Raw genomic sequence first — 14,202 nt, forward strand, 5'->3', positions numbered from 1 at the left:
AGCCCGGCTCCATCCAGGTCACTGCAGGCATCCCCGTCTCCCGCCAGGACCCGGGCACACGGTCACCTCCTTCCTATGGGGCAGCCAACAAGCGCCTTTCTCTGCCAGCCCTGCCTGTCGGTGGGGCCTACCTAATACCTGGGCTCGGTCCTGCCGGGAAGAAGAGGCCTGTGCTACTCAGGGAGCGAGCTCCGCTCCGTAACTCCCTAACCTCCTTGAACAGCCAGGGAAATTCGAAGGACTTCCCATCTGCTGAGCAGAAAGAGCTCTTTTAGGTCTCACTGGACCATCTCCCTGTGGTGTTCCCCGTCCTGATTTTTTAAATCTCTTCCCAGAAAAAGTACAAGGAAGATGCAGAGAAGAGCATGTCCTCTTATGAAACGGTTTTGGACACCCCGGAGATGCAGAGAGTTCGGGAGAACCAAAAGAACTTCAGCCTTGTAAGTTTTTCTTGAATCTACAACACAGCCCCCGGGTCGAGGCAGGGCAGGGAGGCTGCCCCTGGGCGCACACAGGTGGGCATCACCCCTGCAGTCGGGCGCGGAGCAGTCCCACAACTCCCACCCTCTCTGCTCCACTCACCTCACGCTTCAAGCCCCATCAAAGCATGACAGGCCCATCTGTCACTTTGTTGGTGATTTCCTGTCACTGAATATGAACTATCATCGTTTGTATTAGTGGCAACATCTGTTTTTTCCACAGTTAATTCTAGGTAAGATGTACATTAAAAAAATACATCCTAATTTGACATGTTACAAGTCTTAAGGTTTTTAAAAATTAACCTCTCCATAAATTTTTATTAAAGAATTTCCCTTTGGCTATCAGATGGTGATTATTGTGGCACAGACATTTTTTTTAAACACAGGATTTTCACTTCCTTCACACAATATAGGACAATCAAAGATATATAAAACAATGCTGAAATCTTAACAAAATGTTTACTCTTTCTTCATAGCTCCAATACCAGTGTGACCTTAAAAACAGCAAGGGAAAAATTACAGTTGTTCAAGACACCCCAGAAATACTGCGTGTGAAAGAAAATCAAAAGAATTTCAGCTCGGTATATTTACTCTTTATTTTCCATTCAATGCTAATCTAATAATTCCATACTCTTTGAAAATATACTAGCTTGACAATTAACATCTAACCTCCCCAGTTAATACCAGCAGTTATTTGTTAACATTCTCCATACTTTGCTGTAAAACCATTCCACAGACCATTTGCATAACAATTTAAATCTAACAAAGTAACCTTTCTTTCTTTAAATTTTTTAAAATATATTTTTATTGATTTTAGAGAGGAAGGGAGAGAGGGAGAAAGACAGAAACATCAATTATGAGAATCATTGATTGGCTGCCTTCTACACACCCCACACTGGGGAATTGAGCCCGAAACCCGGAATCGAACCTGGGACCCTTCAGTCTTCAGGCTGATGCTCTATCCACTGAGCCAAACCAGCTAGGGCTCTTGAAATTTTTTAAATTCCACAGCAGTAACCTGTGTTGTCTTGCTCCAGGAGGATGGAGTTCTTTTGAACATTGTGATTTCTTTCTTTTTTTTTTTCTTTTATTCTTTATTGATTAAGGTATTATTATGTGTCTTTATCCCCCATGCCCTTACCCCCCTGGTGTCCATGACCACTTGTTAGGCTTATATGCATGCATACAAGTCCTTTGGTTGCTCTCCCTCCCTCCCCTACACCTTCCCCTGCCTTCCCTCTGAGGTTTGACGGTCTGTTCAATGCTTCTCTGTCTCTGGATCTATTTTTGTTCATCAGTTTATGCTGTTCATTATATTCCACAAATGAGTGAGATATGTGATATTTATCTTTCTCTGACTGGCTTATTTCGCTTAGCATAATGGTCTCCAGGTTCATTCATGCTGTTGTGAATGGTAGGAGTTCCTTCCTTTTTTACAGCAGCGTGGTATTCCATGGGTGATTTCTTTTCTTATCCCTCCCCCAAATAACCGACCAACTTCACATTTCTTTCATGGATTTTGTATTTCATATAAGCTCGAGTTTTTTTAATCAATATTTTCTGCTTTTCCTCATTCCATATTAATACGGAATGATCATCTTAAAAGAAACCTCAAAATCTGGAAAGGGACCCATTATTGCATGTGGGAGTGACTGACGCTGACATGGAAGCCGTCAGGTACTCGGGCACTTGCCTAAGAACTTCCTCTAGTGTCTTTTGATTTCACAGAAGCCGAGTTTCCTAGACTCTCTCCGGTAACTCCGGTGTCCCTTTCCTCTGTGTAACACTGTCCCGATTCTGAATGTCCAGGTTTTATATAAAGAGGACCGCTCGCCAGGAACAGCGATTGGAAAGACACCTGAGATGATGAGAGTGAAGCAAACACAGGACCACATCAGCTCGGTAAGGACGCCCGTGGACTCACTTTTGGTGTTTTCTGCCTCCTTTTGATCATTTACACTAAGGTGACCAGATCGTCCCGCTTTGGGCGGGACAAAACCGATTTTTAACAATTTGTCCTGCGTCCCACGGCGTTTTTAAAAAAAGTCCCTATTTTTGGAAAGAAAAATGCCGTGGGACGCGGGACAAATTGTTAAAAATCGGTTTTGTCCCGCCAAAAGTGGGACGATCTGGTCACCTTAATTTACACGGATGTCTGAGCTGCACTCAAAACCCTTGTCACTGGAAGGAGCTTAAGTTGCTCAAATCGGTTAGGGTCGCCTCATAGTCGGTGCCGCACTGGGCGGTGTTTGTGAGCGGAGCTTAGGTATGGAAAACGGAGAGGCCTGTGTCCGAGCAAACCGGGGCTGGACGGTAACGTGGTAAAAACAGATTTTATTCAGGACCGCTGCACTGTACGGGAAAGAGATCTCAGTACAGAACTGGACTCCATTTCAAATACAACAGGGAGAAGTGGGAATTTATAGCTGGGCGGTGGGGTGGGCAGGGGGAGGATCACTGGGTGGAAAATTACTCAGAGAAAACATCTGGGCCCCAGATTCTGGGGTTAGGCGGCTTGTGGCTAACTAAACCCATTAACCACACGTGTGCCTTGCTGGAGGCGGGGCGGGGTGATCAGGCTGCACCTGTGGGATGGTGGGGCGAGGAATTTGGTCAGATATCCAGGGGGATCAGATAGCCAGGGTGGGAGATGCTGTCAGGATTTTTGCCGAAATTGGACTTTGCAAAGATGGGTGCTGAAGTCTAAAAGTCAAGGTCTAGTTAGGAAGAAGACTGAGAGGAGTCTGACCAAAGTTTGGTTAAGGAGAGACCCTGTCACTTGTCAGAAAACAAAATAGGTTTGAGTCGAAGATTTAACCCTGAGCCCCACCCCTAAGGAGACAAGAGAGCGGCCAAGTGTCCTTGTCCTTGGCTTTGCTCTCCTCTGACCCAGTTCAGAATGCGCCCCATTCAAACTAAGTGGAGAACCCCTGCTATTTAATTGTGATTTAAAAAATTGTGGGACTGCTAATCAAACACACCACACATGTCCCCCCTTTCATATCTGCAGGTGAAGTATAAGGAAGCAATTGGACAAGGAACCCCGATCTCTGACCTGCCGGAAGTGAAACGTGTCAAGGAGACACAGAAGCACATTAGCTCGGTAGTGGCCCATATGCTTGCTACGCATGGGTTTGTGCAACCAGCCCTGTCCCAGTCGCTTCCTAGCTCCATCTCACCCCTTCTTCCATCTACCAAGGGCTTCCCATGCCTTGGGGATGGTGTGAACTCTCCCTCGGTCCTGAGAGGAGCACTGCCATTTGTTCTAAGAATAGATAAGAAACCTCTGTCTTCACATGGTCAGAGAGCAGGGGGGACTTGGCTTCTTGATGAATCATCACACCTGCAATTTTTAAAGTGAACGTGCCAACAGGAGCAATATGGTTATTGGACAATCTCAAGTTAGTTAACCAAAAGCATCTACACTGAGTGGCCAGATTATTATGATCTCTGAACGCATAATAATCTGGCCACTCAGTGTACTTCTCTTGAATACCTCATTTATTTGATATCAAAGATACTATAAATCGTGCACCTGATCCGTTTTCCCCTTTGCACTGGCTGATAGAAAGCTCAGGGAAAATAGGTGATTGATCTCCAGAAAAAGTTTAGAATACTTTTGGTACACATTTGAGATACAAATATACTGAGTGGTCAGATTATTATGCGTTCAGAGATCATAATAATCTGGCCACTCAGTATACATTTAAACATAGAAGTAACACATATATATGTGTGTGTGTGTGCATGTGTGTATATATCAGGACATTCTCTACTCTCCAGAGGACCCAAGGTAGACTTTGAAGTCTCTGCAGTTTTCTCCCCTCCTTTCAAGATTCCTTGCCCTGTGTCCTCTGCTCTCTCCTTGTAAATGCAGAGTGTGTTTAAGGGGCTAGCTGTCATCTTCCCACGAGGATATATTATATGTTAAGCCTGTTCTCTACCAGGAATTTCAGGTGCACACACATTCATACACCTTCTCATCCATAAGCAGATTCTAAACAATTGCTGGCTACTAGAAGTTTGGGAAATAGTTTATGGGCAATAAAAGGTGTAGACCTTGTTCTTAGAGATTCTTCTGGTGCCTGGAGAGCTGAACTCTCATTTAGTTTCCATTAGAAGACACTTGATCTTTCTCTTCATGGCGTTCATATTATTTAGATGTCATTCCCTCTCACTCCCTGCCTACACTCTGGCCTCCTGGTGGTTCCAGCTTCACTTGGAGTTTTGTGTCCACTAATCCAAGAAAACTAGCCCATACCTTCTTTGTCACTTTTCATGCAAGTTCCTGTCTTTCTCTGGTTTTATTTTGTTCTGCTGTCCATGGTCAGTTATACTGCCTTACTGGGTAAAGAAACAAAATTTTGTACCAACATGGTAGACTTTTAAGATCCCTAAAAGTTTCCTAGTGAAACAAAGATATCAACACCAGTTGGTCAGTGATTTTAGGAATTCATCTGTGACACAAACCCCTAGATTTTTCATGTTGCTCTCACACCAGGTGCTAGTACATCATAGAATCCGTCCATTTAAGATGAATTCATTCATTCCTTTAGGCTGAGAATGCTTAGCATTCAGAGGAAAGGTGGCTAGAGGTTCAGGAAGTTCCTCACTCTTCATGACAGTGTCCAGTCCTCTGATATAAACCCTAACAAATAGGGACTTACGTGTTAGCAAAGCACCAGTTTAAGTGATCCGACAATCACCTTTTTTCAGGAAGATGCTCTTCCTGAAAAAATAAACTGCTTCAGTCTCCTCACATTAAGGGTACCTACAGACTAGGGGACAGTTAGGAGTGTTCAGTAGAAAATGCAAAACAAACAGAAAATCCTCAATGACCCTGAAGGAATACACTATCATGCAATTAGAAATTTTTAAACCAAGCTACCTATTTATTAAGTAAAATAGATTTTTCGTGGACCTGCTATATGAAAGGTACTAATACAAGATGTTACAAAATGGAGAGATTTTTCTCATTGCTGAAAGCATTGCTATTATTTAGTGCATTTTAGGAATCTCTTAAGTGTTGACTATACAAAATGCGCCATTTAGTGCTCAGTTTTTAAAGGAGTAAAATTACTACTTTTGAAGAGAGAATGTAAATACTTGTGGAATTTCTTCTCCTTATTCCTTGGGTGTCATATTTGAAAGCAAGACTGTTTTTATGAGTTTCCACCAAATAGCACACGTGTAGCTGTAATACAAAGGACTCGCGGTCATTTTACCTTTCTGGGTATTCTAATTATCTCCTGCAGGTTATGTACAAAGAAAACTTGGGGACAGGCATTCCAACCTCTGTCACTCCAGAGATGGAGAGAGTCAAACGCAATCAAGAGAACTTTAGCTCGGTATTTATACATATATCAAATAAGAAACTCTATTTCCCATTAAAAAAATTACCAGAATAACCCATCATCCTTTTTTAAAAGAGTAACATCTTAACAACGGTTCTGTGTGTATTTGTGTCTGTGTGTGTGCGTGTGTGTGTGTTATTACTTGACCCAAACCATCGGGACTCACACAAAGCGACTCCCCTTTCTGATGGTTCTTTAACCACTGACAAGTGTGAGTACTTAGATGTGAAATACTGTAAGTAAAATTAACACACAATTCCTCATCATTCTACTCATATCTTAAGCTCAGTGATTTCCATTGTACTTTTTTATTCTGAGAATTAGCATTATGGAAATCATTAAAATGGTGAAGTAAAAGCACTATCCTTACTAAATATTATTCACTAAAATAACCCCCCTTACATACTCCTGTTTTAAATTTCTCCCTTCCTTAATCCCTATGCTTGTTTTGAATGTTTTCTGGGTACTTTTTTGTATCTCACAGGTTTTGTACAAAGAAAATTTGGGGACAGGAACCCCAACACCTATCACTCCAGAGATGGAGAGAGTCAAACGCAATCAAGAGAACGTTAGCTCGGTATTTCTTAGGGGACAAAAATAAAATCCCTTAACTCTTATTTAAAATAATATTTTAACACATTACAAACATCTGATTTTTCTGCCTATAAAATTACTAAATTTATATAAAAATAATGATACCAAATATTACTTCAGTCTTTAATCTAAATCTAATGTAGTATTTACTTTAGTTCTGGTGTGAAATTTTAACTGTTTTCCCTAAAACATAGTATTGATCACTTTCCTTAAATTTCTGTAATACTCAGTGTTTCCTTCCTCAGATCCTCCTTGAATAACAATAGGTGTTTCTAACTGGTGTGGCACACGTCAAAAGTAAAATCTAACATCCCGTTAAAATGTCAATGTTAATTAGAATTTTAGTGGTATTTATTCTGGCTCTGTTTGATGTATATTTTGTGGTTGCAGCTTTTCTTTAAAAACGTGATTCCTAAACATTTTCATTCAAAAGACAACGCAGCAGTTTTTAGTAACTCAGAAATACAAGTTTCCTTGAGTTAGGTGTTTTTGTATACCACACAAGATATAACTGAGTTTTCCTTTGGCATAGTTTCAGAATCATTGAAAGCTACTATTCATTTAGCTTTTAATATTTATTTTATTCTCCAAATCTATCTATCTATCTATCTATCTATCTATCTATCTATCTATCATCTCTTGTTCCCTAATTTAGAGTTACCAACAGCTCATTATAGATATTAATTTCAATTAACTTGAATGCTATTTGATAAGGCCTAGTCCTCTGTCTTTGAGAGAAGGCCTGTGTAAGTGACTCCTGCCTGCATCCTGGCAGCTATGCCTGTATTAATGCCACTTAGAGACAGACATCGTGCTGTTTGACTAAACGTCCAAAGGTGGCCTATAGTTCTATTTCTTAAAGTTATTTAGGCCTATTTTACATAATTATTAAAATAAACAAAAATACTTTTAGAGACTATTTTAAAGGTTATGTCTACCTAAATGATGGCTCCAGGCTGATTTGATGTTGCTTTTGTGCACACAGATTTTGTACAAAGAGAATTTGAACAAGGGGACCCCCATACCTGTCACTCCTGAGATGGAGAGAGTCAAACGCAATCAAGAAAACTTTAGCTCGGTATTTGGCAGAAAGCTCCTTTAACTCCGTATTTAAAAAATAATAATTAACTTCCTACAAATCCAAACTTATTATGAGTCCCTTTAAAATTCTCAATTTAACAAATTCTCTTTCTAAATCTCATCAACTGAATCCTTCTTTAACCAGCATTTGATTCTAACGTCTTATGCTTTCTATACTAGTCCCTTAAAACTTTTAATTGGTTCCTTTCCTTATCTTTTCACCTGTTACATTACTACTGGGACTTTTGAAGTTAATTGATGTCCAACAAACCCCCAAACACTGTCGTTATTATTTACTTGGAACTCTTTTTATTCAATATTTCTGGATTAGCATCACAAGAAAAGACACAGGATTGAGGCCCCATGGAAAAATAATGGCTCTTGCTTGGAACAGGGGTTACCTGGACGTAGGTCCTATCTGGAGAAACAGCGGTACCGAGAAAGGAGATGGCTCAGTATCAGGACCCAGAGTAATCTCATCTTGATACTTGTTCTAAACAAGCCATTCCATGAATAGAAATCCAAAACTTCTGATTTGTTTTTAACACACAAATCAGACCATAAGCTTTTATTTAATGTTATTTTCTCTTGTATTATTATTGCTGAAAACCTCTACAGTCCTCAAAGGGTCTGTGAGACTTCTATATAAGGATCTTAGACTCAAATCTAAAATCTGAATCAGATCTCAAATGTTAGGAAAATGTAGCTGAATTTTTTTGGGGGATGGCGGGGGGAAGGATGGGAGAAGGTTTGATCCAAAATGTGTGTTTTTGTGTGTTTTTTTTTAACGTTTTTGTTGATTTCAGAGAGGAAGGGAGATGGAGAGAGAAACATCTATGATGAGAAAGAATCATTGATCGGCTGCCTCCTGAATGCCCCCTATTGGAGATCGAGCCCACAACCCCGGCATATGCCCTGATTAGGAATTGAACCATGACCTCCTGGTTCATAGGTTGACACTGAACTACTGAGCCATACCAATGGGGCTCCAAAATGGTTATTAATTGCTTAAATATTTTCTCAGAGTTTGATTCTTTCACATAATTAGATCAGTAACTTTCTTTGGTCCCATTGTCTTTTTTTAATATTTTTTAATTTTTCAGTTACAGTTGACATACAATATACCTGTATTAGTTTCAGGTATACAACATAGTGATTAGACATTTATATAACTTATAGAGTGATCACTCTTATTAGTACCACTGTATTTTTGTTTTGTTTTTCTTTGTTTTTAATTACTATTCACTAACAATCTTTTGATTTCGTTTAAATTTTCAATGTCAACTAATACTACTTTTGGAATGTTACCATCACTGTTTTCCTTTTGGGTTTATTATTATTATTATTCTTTTGCAAAGGTCTGCATTAATTTTTCAAAATTATTTTCTTCTATATTAGAGTAAGTATATTATTATTTATATCTGTTTAAGATCTTGATGACTCCGATGATCCTGGACAGGATCTTATCATGCAGGTGCTTTTCTAAGTAACCCTTTGTGTTAATTATTACACAAATTGCATTCAGGCCAAGTTGTCCAGCGGTGCATAGAACCTTTATGACACCATGGAAAATAAACAGTGCTGTGTATTTATTAAAATCTTGACTTGTAGACTGGACCACCTCCATAATTGGAAGTTACTTAGCAAAGACCAATTTCGCCATATTGCATAGAATTTGGCCTGGCGTTTTGAATATCTGTTCTTCTGTAAGATATTCTGTATATTCTAAAAAAAATAAATATTTGCCAATCTAATACAGATGTTCTGTACAGGAAAAAAGAAATATTTGCCCATCTAATTGAAAGATAATCTTCCTATTGTACACTAAGCATTTTAGTGCTCTTATGAAATTAGCATTTGTATCTTTTTAATTATTTCTTGATACAGAAAACAAACATTGAATATATGAGTTAGACTAAATGCTGAATGTCGAATACACCGGCACTATAGCTATGGATCCATGGTGCATGTTGTCCTCCAGATCCGTGCTTGAAAAGACAGGCTGAAGCTGTCTTTCCTGTCTGATGTCACAGTCTCATACTAGGTTCCCTGCAAGACAGAGGGGGAAGGACTGTGCTGACTGCTCTTGTTTTTCTGGATGCTTTCTTGTGTCATGCAGGTGTTGTATAAAGAGAACCTCGGGAAGGGGATCCCGATTCCCATCACTCCAGAGATGGAGAGAGTCAAACACAATCAAGAAAACTTTAGTTCGGTATTTAAAAGGAAAAAAAAAATCCCTTAACTATTTTTAAAACATTTTTAAAAGATTAATGGCTATATTTTAAAATCTAATCAACTCATCCCAATAAAAACTTTGACACGTCTTGTTCGCAACTTAATGCTACCATTTCCGATGAATTAGTTTCCCCATTTTGGTTAAACATTAATATAATCATTTGACTTTTTTAAAAAGTGTTCAGTATTACAGTCCAGCTTTTAAAAGCATAACATTCTCAATGCCTAAGCAACCACATTTACCCTGCTTTGCCAATTTGATCTGAACAGAAGCTTACAAACATTTATCCTGCATCTATCAGATAGTTAGCCTCATTTCCTATTCTAACCTCTGTCCCTACTGGTATTTGTACAGATTTTTTCAAGGTGTTTTTTGTTTGTTTTTGTTTTGTTTGTGTGGGTTTTTGTTGTTGTTGTGTTGTTGTTTTTTTGGGTGTTTTTTTTTTTTTGCATTTTGGCATTACTCTCCATTTGCCTTTAAAAGGATTAATTTCCCCCAATATGTTCACCCAAACTAAAAATTAAATACTTGGACTTCTTTTGAAAGTCAACAAAAGAAGATGTTTGTGTACGAATCTTCATATTTGTTTATAAAACCCAAATATCCTTATGTGTTTTGTTAATAACATTTCCAAATCAAGAATAACTTCCTTGGTTCTCTTTCTGTCTCTTGCCCTTTTAATTTCCCTCCTCCTCATAACAAGCTGAGAAGGGCTGATCATTCCCTTTGCTCTCTCCATCGCTCATTGCTGCAGAGATTAGTTCAAACAACACCAATTATAACACTTTCCTTCCCCGTCTCCCAGTGTTCACTGCTCTTTCCTGCATTCCCTGGCTTTAAAGATGACTCTAGGATCATACAGGTTGGATCTAGAAGCTTGTGGGATTTCCCTTCCTCTAACTCACGTTCTTCCTTTTGCTCCCAACTGCTCCACACAGGGGCCACGTGGTTGACTGCTCTCTTTGTTCTGGATGCTTTCTTATCATACAGGTGCTATACAAAGAAAACGTGGGAACAGGAATTCCAGTCTCCATCACTCCTGAGATGCAGAGAGTCAAACAAAATCAAGAAAACATTAGCTCGGTATTTTGGACAGAAAGGGAAAAGAAGATGCCATTTAACCTCATAATTAAATTGATACTAAACATTTATTCTTTTTTGAAACCCACTTCCCTTCCTTTGCTTCTAATATACCTCACTTAGCAAAAGACATACATACAACGCTTGCATTTCTATACTACTATCAACTCGATTTTTAAAATTTCAGTTAATCCTGATTTCTCTGCCACTTGGTATTTTAAAATATACATATTTTTAAAACCACCTTACCTTTTCGTTTGCTTGGATAACAACAAACTGAGTTTTAACCATCTTAAACCCCTATGTGATCGTTTAGGAGGTACTGTGCTCACAGAAATGAAAACATAACATGGATAACTCCGACAGCCTTACCCACTGCGGCTGAGGTCCTTGGTGTCCTAGCGAGTGTTTTCTGATCCCAAGAATGGCTGCCATGAAAGTAGCTTGTGGCATCTGGTCCGTGTATAACTCCTGGCTTCTTAAGACTATTGTGTAACTTGGTAACAAGGAAGTTGAACTCACCCTTAAAATCTGACACAACAAACGAAATGTTACTTATGGTTGTTTTCTGGATGCTTTCTCATCACACAGGTGTTATACAAAGAAAACATGGGCAAGGGAACCCCTTTACCTGTCACTCCAGAGATGGAGAGAGTCAAACACAATCAAGAAAATATTAGCACGGTACTTTGGCAAGAAAAGAAAAAAACTACTACTTAAAAGTGACTTAAAATAATACATATTAATCCTCCTTTTTAAAGACAACTTAAATTTTGTGAATTTATTGATCACATTTATCCTTTTTCCCTATAGGGCTACCTTAGCCTTAACCCCGTAATAACAAGATTGCTTTAATCCACAATTTAAAGTTCTAATATCAGGAAGTAATGGATTTTCCAATAAAATATTGTTTTGCTCATCTCTCCCCAAACTTATTCTCTGTTCACTACCCCCAAGGTCTCTTTGTTTTCTGTATTTGTGAAATTTGGGAGGTGGCATAGTTGGTGTAAAGGGCTCTTTCTGGTACATTGGAGTTGTGGGGTTTTTTGTATGTTTTTGCGCCTATGACCTTAGGTTCTAATGTACCCTGTCAGATGTAGACAAAGAGACCTTGGGAAAAATAATCCCGATCCTCTCCTTCAGAAATAATGACAAATGAAGATTCAGTAGTGGTTTTGGCAACTGGCTATTAATTAACTTCAAAAGGAAAGTGTCACTAGAACTGTTTTTTGTTTTACCAATTTGAGTTCTTTTTGTTCTATTTGTCTTTTTCATGATCTTTAACTGCTAACTTAGTAAGCCATTTCCTGTAAGCTTGTGCTCTGCAGTATTCTGTATGTTGATAAATGACCGGGGTTGGGTTTGTGTCGGGATGACTCCAGCTTATGTAAGAACGCTGTGGCCTCCACATGAGCACAGTCTACCGGTTTCTACAATAGTTGTGTGCCAGAATCACCTGGAGGGTTTGTTAAACCAGACTGCTGGGTCCCGCCCCCACTGTTTCTCATTCTGTAAGTCTGGTGTGGGGCCAGAAAATGTGTCTTTCTAGCAAGTTCTCAGATGCTGCTGACCTTGCTGCCCAGGGACCCCACTTTGAGAATGACCACCTTAACAGAAATCTTCCTCTAGAGCGGCATTTCCAAAACCTCCCGTGTCCCCAAGAATGACACTGAGGGGAGACAGCGAGGTTGAGGATTTGTCATGATGTGTTACCATGTGTTTAATTGACTTACCATAATGTGACATCATTGCTGAGAAGTTGAATGTTGTAGTAAACTGAAGCAAGAGGCACAACACAATGATAGCAAGGAGGAAAGAGAGGAGATATCTTTTGCTTAAGGACCCACGGTTTTCCTGAGGTGTCTGAGTTTAAGTGCTGCAAAAAGGTGGGGTTCCCCTCTGCAAAATGAGGAGCAGCCTCACCCTTCTCAGTGGCATTCCAGCCCAGGCCCCTCAGTGCTGTTTAGGGGACCTAGCAGGTGCTGGAAATTCATGGACCAGGGCAAGGTGAAGGGGGCGCACACCGCAGTTCTGTCTTGCAGGCTGCAAGGATGTCAGCGCAGGGTCCTGCCCTGGAAACGTGTGTCTTGCCGTTAACTACGCCACTTTCCTTTGGAAGCATATTCCTTTCCTTCTAACCTCACTGCCCAAATGGTTTGGCACCCTGAGCCTCCTAACGAGTTACCTGTTCTGTTTAATCTTTTGGTGACTGTAATTCTTTTCTTTCCTTCTTCTTTTTGCCTTTTTGGATCCATTGGACTCATGTAGGTTTTGTACAAAGAAAATATGGGGAAAGCCACCCCAACCCCCGTCACTCCAGAGATGCAGAGAGTCAAACGCAATCAAGAGAACATTAGCTCGGTATTGTCTTGAGAAAGTGCTTTTATTTTTGCAAAGTAACCCCTGCAGTTTGGCCTGCTCCTAACTCCATCCCAGGCTAAAAACAAACCACATGCCAGTTTTCCAGAACCTTCTCTAAATGACATACTACACTTAGCCATTAACTGGCTTTAAGCTTTCTTCTTGAGAGCTATCCTCACTAATAATAATCAATTAAACATGGGATTTTCTCACCCAAATTGCATTATATTTAATAGCCTGAAAATTGCCTCCTAGTGACTTTCTGGTCCAACTTTGTATCTCACAGGTGTTATACAAAGACAACCTGGGGAAAGCGACCCCCACACCCTTTACTCCTGAGATGGAAAGAGTCAAACGCAATCAAGAAAACTTTAGCTCGGTATTTCAGAGAGGAAAAAAAGAAAATGCTACGCTTTTTAACAAGCCTGGCAAAGATGGTTACACCACTAATTTATCTCACTGTGTTCCCCAAACTTTTGTTTATCTATTAAAATTCTTCTTTACCTACTTAAAAAAAACCGACCAACCCCTCCAGCCCGAACTCCACCTTGTGCTTCATACAGTAACATGTTAATGGCTTCATCTTCCTGAGGCGTTTCTCATCGAGTGTGATATAACTGAGCCGTAACCCCAGCTCGCTGATGGTTCTCAGAACAGGCTTTCTGCTCTCTGACGTCTGGATGCTCTCTTGGCTCCTCTAGGTGTTGTACAAAGAAAACATGAGAAAAGCAACTCCGACACCCGTTACTCCAGAGATGGAGAGAGCTAAGCGCAACCAAGAAAACATTAGCTCGGTATTTGCTAGGATTACAAAAAAAAAAGGGAGGGGGGGGGGATGTAACAGCTTGGACAATAACATTTTAACTTCATAAAAATGTGCACTTCCTTATTCCACTGAAAATTTACACCGAAATTAACACAACTGTGCTTTTAAATTCCAAATGATCATGCTAAGACGTAACAAGTTAATTGCCAACGTTTTCTCACCCCTTTTACTTTCCTCTGAGGTAGTTTTATG

At 39.8% G+C, this 14,202-nt stretch overlaps 1 protein-coding gene across 1 annotated transcript in view; it reads left to right on the top strand.

Annotated features, from left to right (window-relative positions):
• The window catches only part of NEB (nebulin), a gene marked incomplete at its 5' end in the record, with an annotated part of 191,460 nt that overhangs the window by 170,821 nt on the left and 6,437 nt on the right, over nucleotides 1-14,202 (top strand). Inside the window, 13 exons of the mRNA XM_079783149.1 lie at nucleotides 336-440; nucleotides 956-1,060; nucleotides 2,289-2,381; nucleotides 3,490-3,582; nucleotides 5,735-5,827; nucleotides 6,318-6,410; nucleotides 7,413-7,505; nucleotides 9,627-9,719; nucleotides 10,734-10,826; nucleotides 11,415-11,507; nucleotides 13,092-13,184; nucleotides 13,471-13,563; nucleotides 13,886-13,978. Of these exons, the coding sequence (XP_079639275.1) occupies nucleotides 336-440; nucleotides 956-1,060; nucleotides 2,289-2,381; nucleotides 3,490-3,582; nucleotides 5,735-5,827; nucleotides 6,318-6,410; nucleotides 7,413-7,505; nucleotides 9,627-9,719; nucleotides 10,734-10,826; nucleotides 11,415-11,507; nucleotides 13,092-13,184; nucleotides 13,471-13,563; nucleotides 13,886-13,978 (1,233 nt within the window). The remainder of the gene's footprint in view (nucleotides 1-335; nucleotides 441-955; nucleotides 1,061-2,288; nucleotides 2,382-3,489; nucleotides 3,583-5,734; nucleotides 5,828-6,317; nucleotides 6,411-7,412; nucleotides 7,506-9,626; nucleotides 9,720-10,733; nucleotides 10,827-11,414; nucleotides 11,508-13,091; nucleotides 13,185-13,470; nucleotides 13,564-13,885; nucleotides 13,979-14,202) is intronic.

The sequence above is a fragment of the Cnephaeus nilssonii genome, assembly GCF_951640355.1.
Source record: "Cnephaeus nilssonii genome assembly, chromosome: 10".
Lineage (NCBI taxonomy): Eukaryota > Metazoa > Chordata > Mammalia > Chiroptera > Vespertilionidae > Cnephaeus > Cnephaeus nilssonii.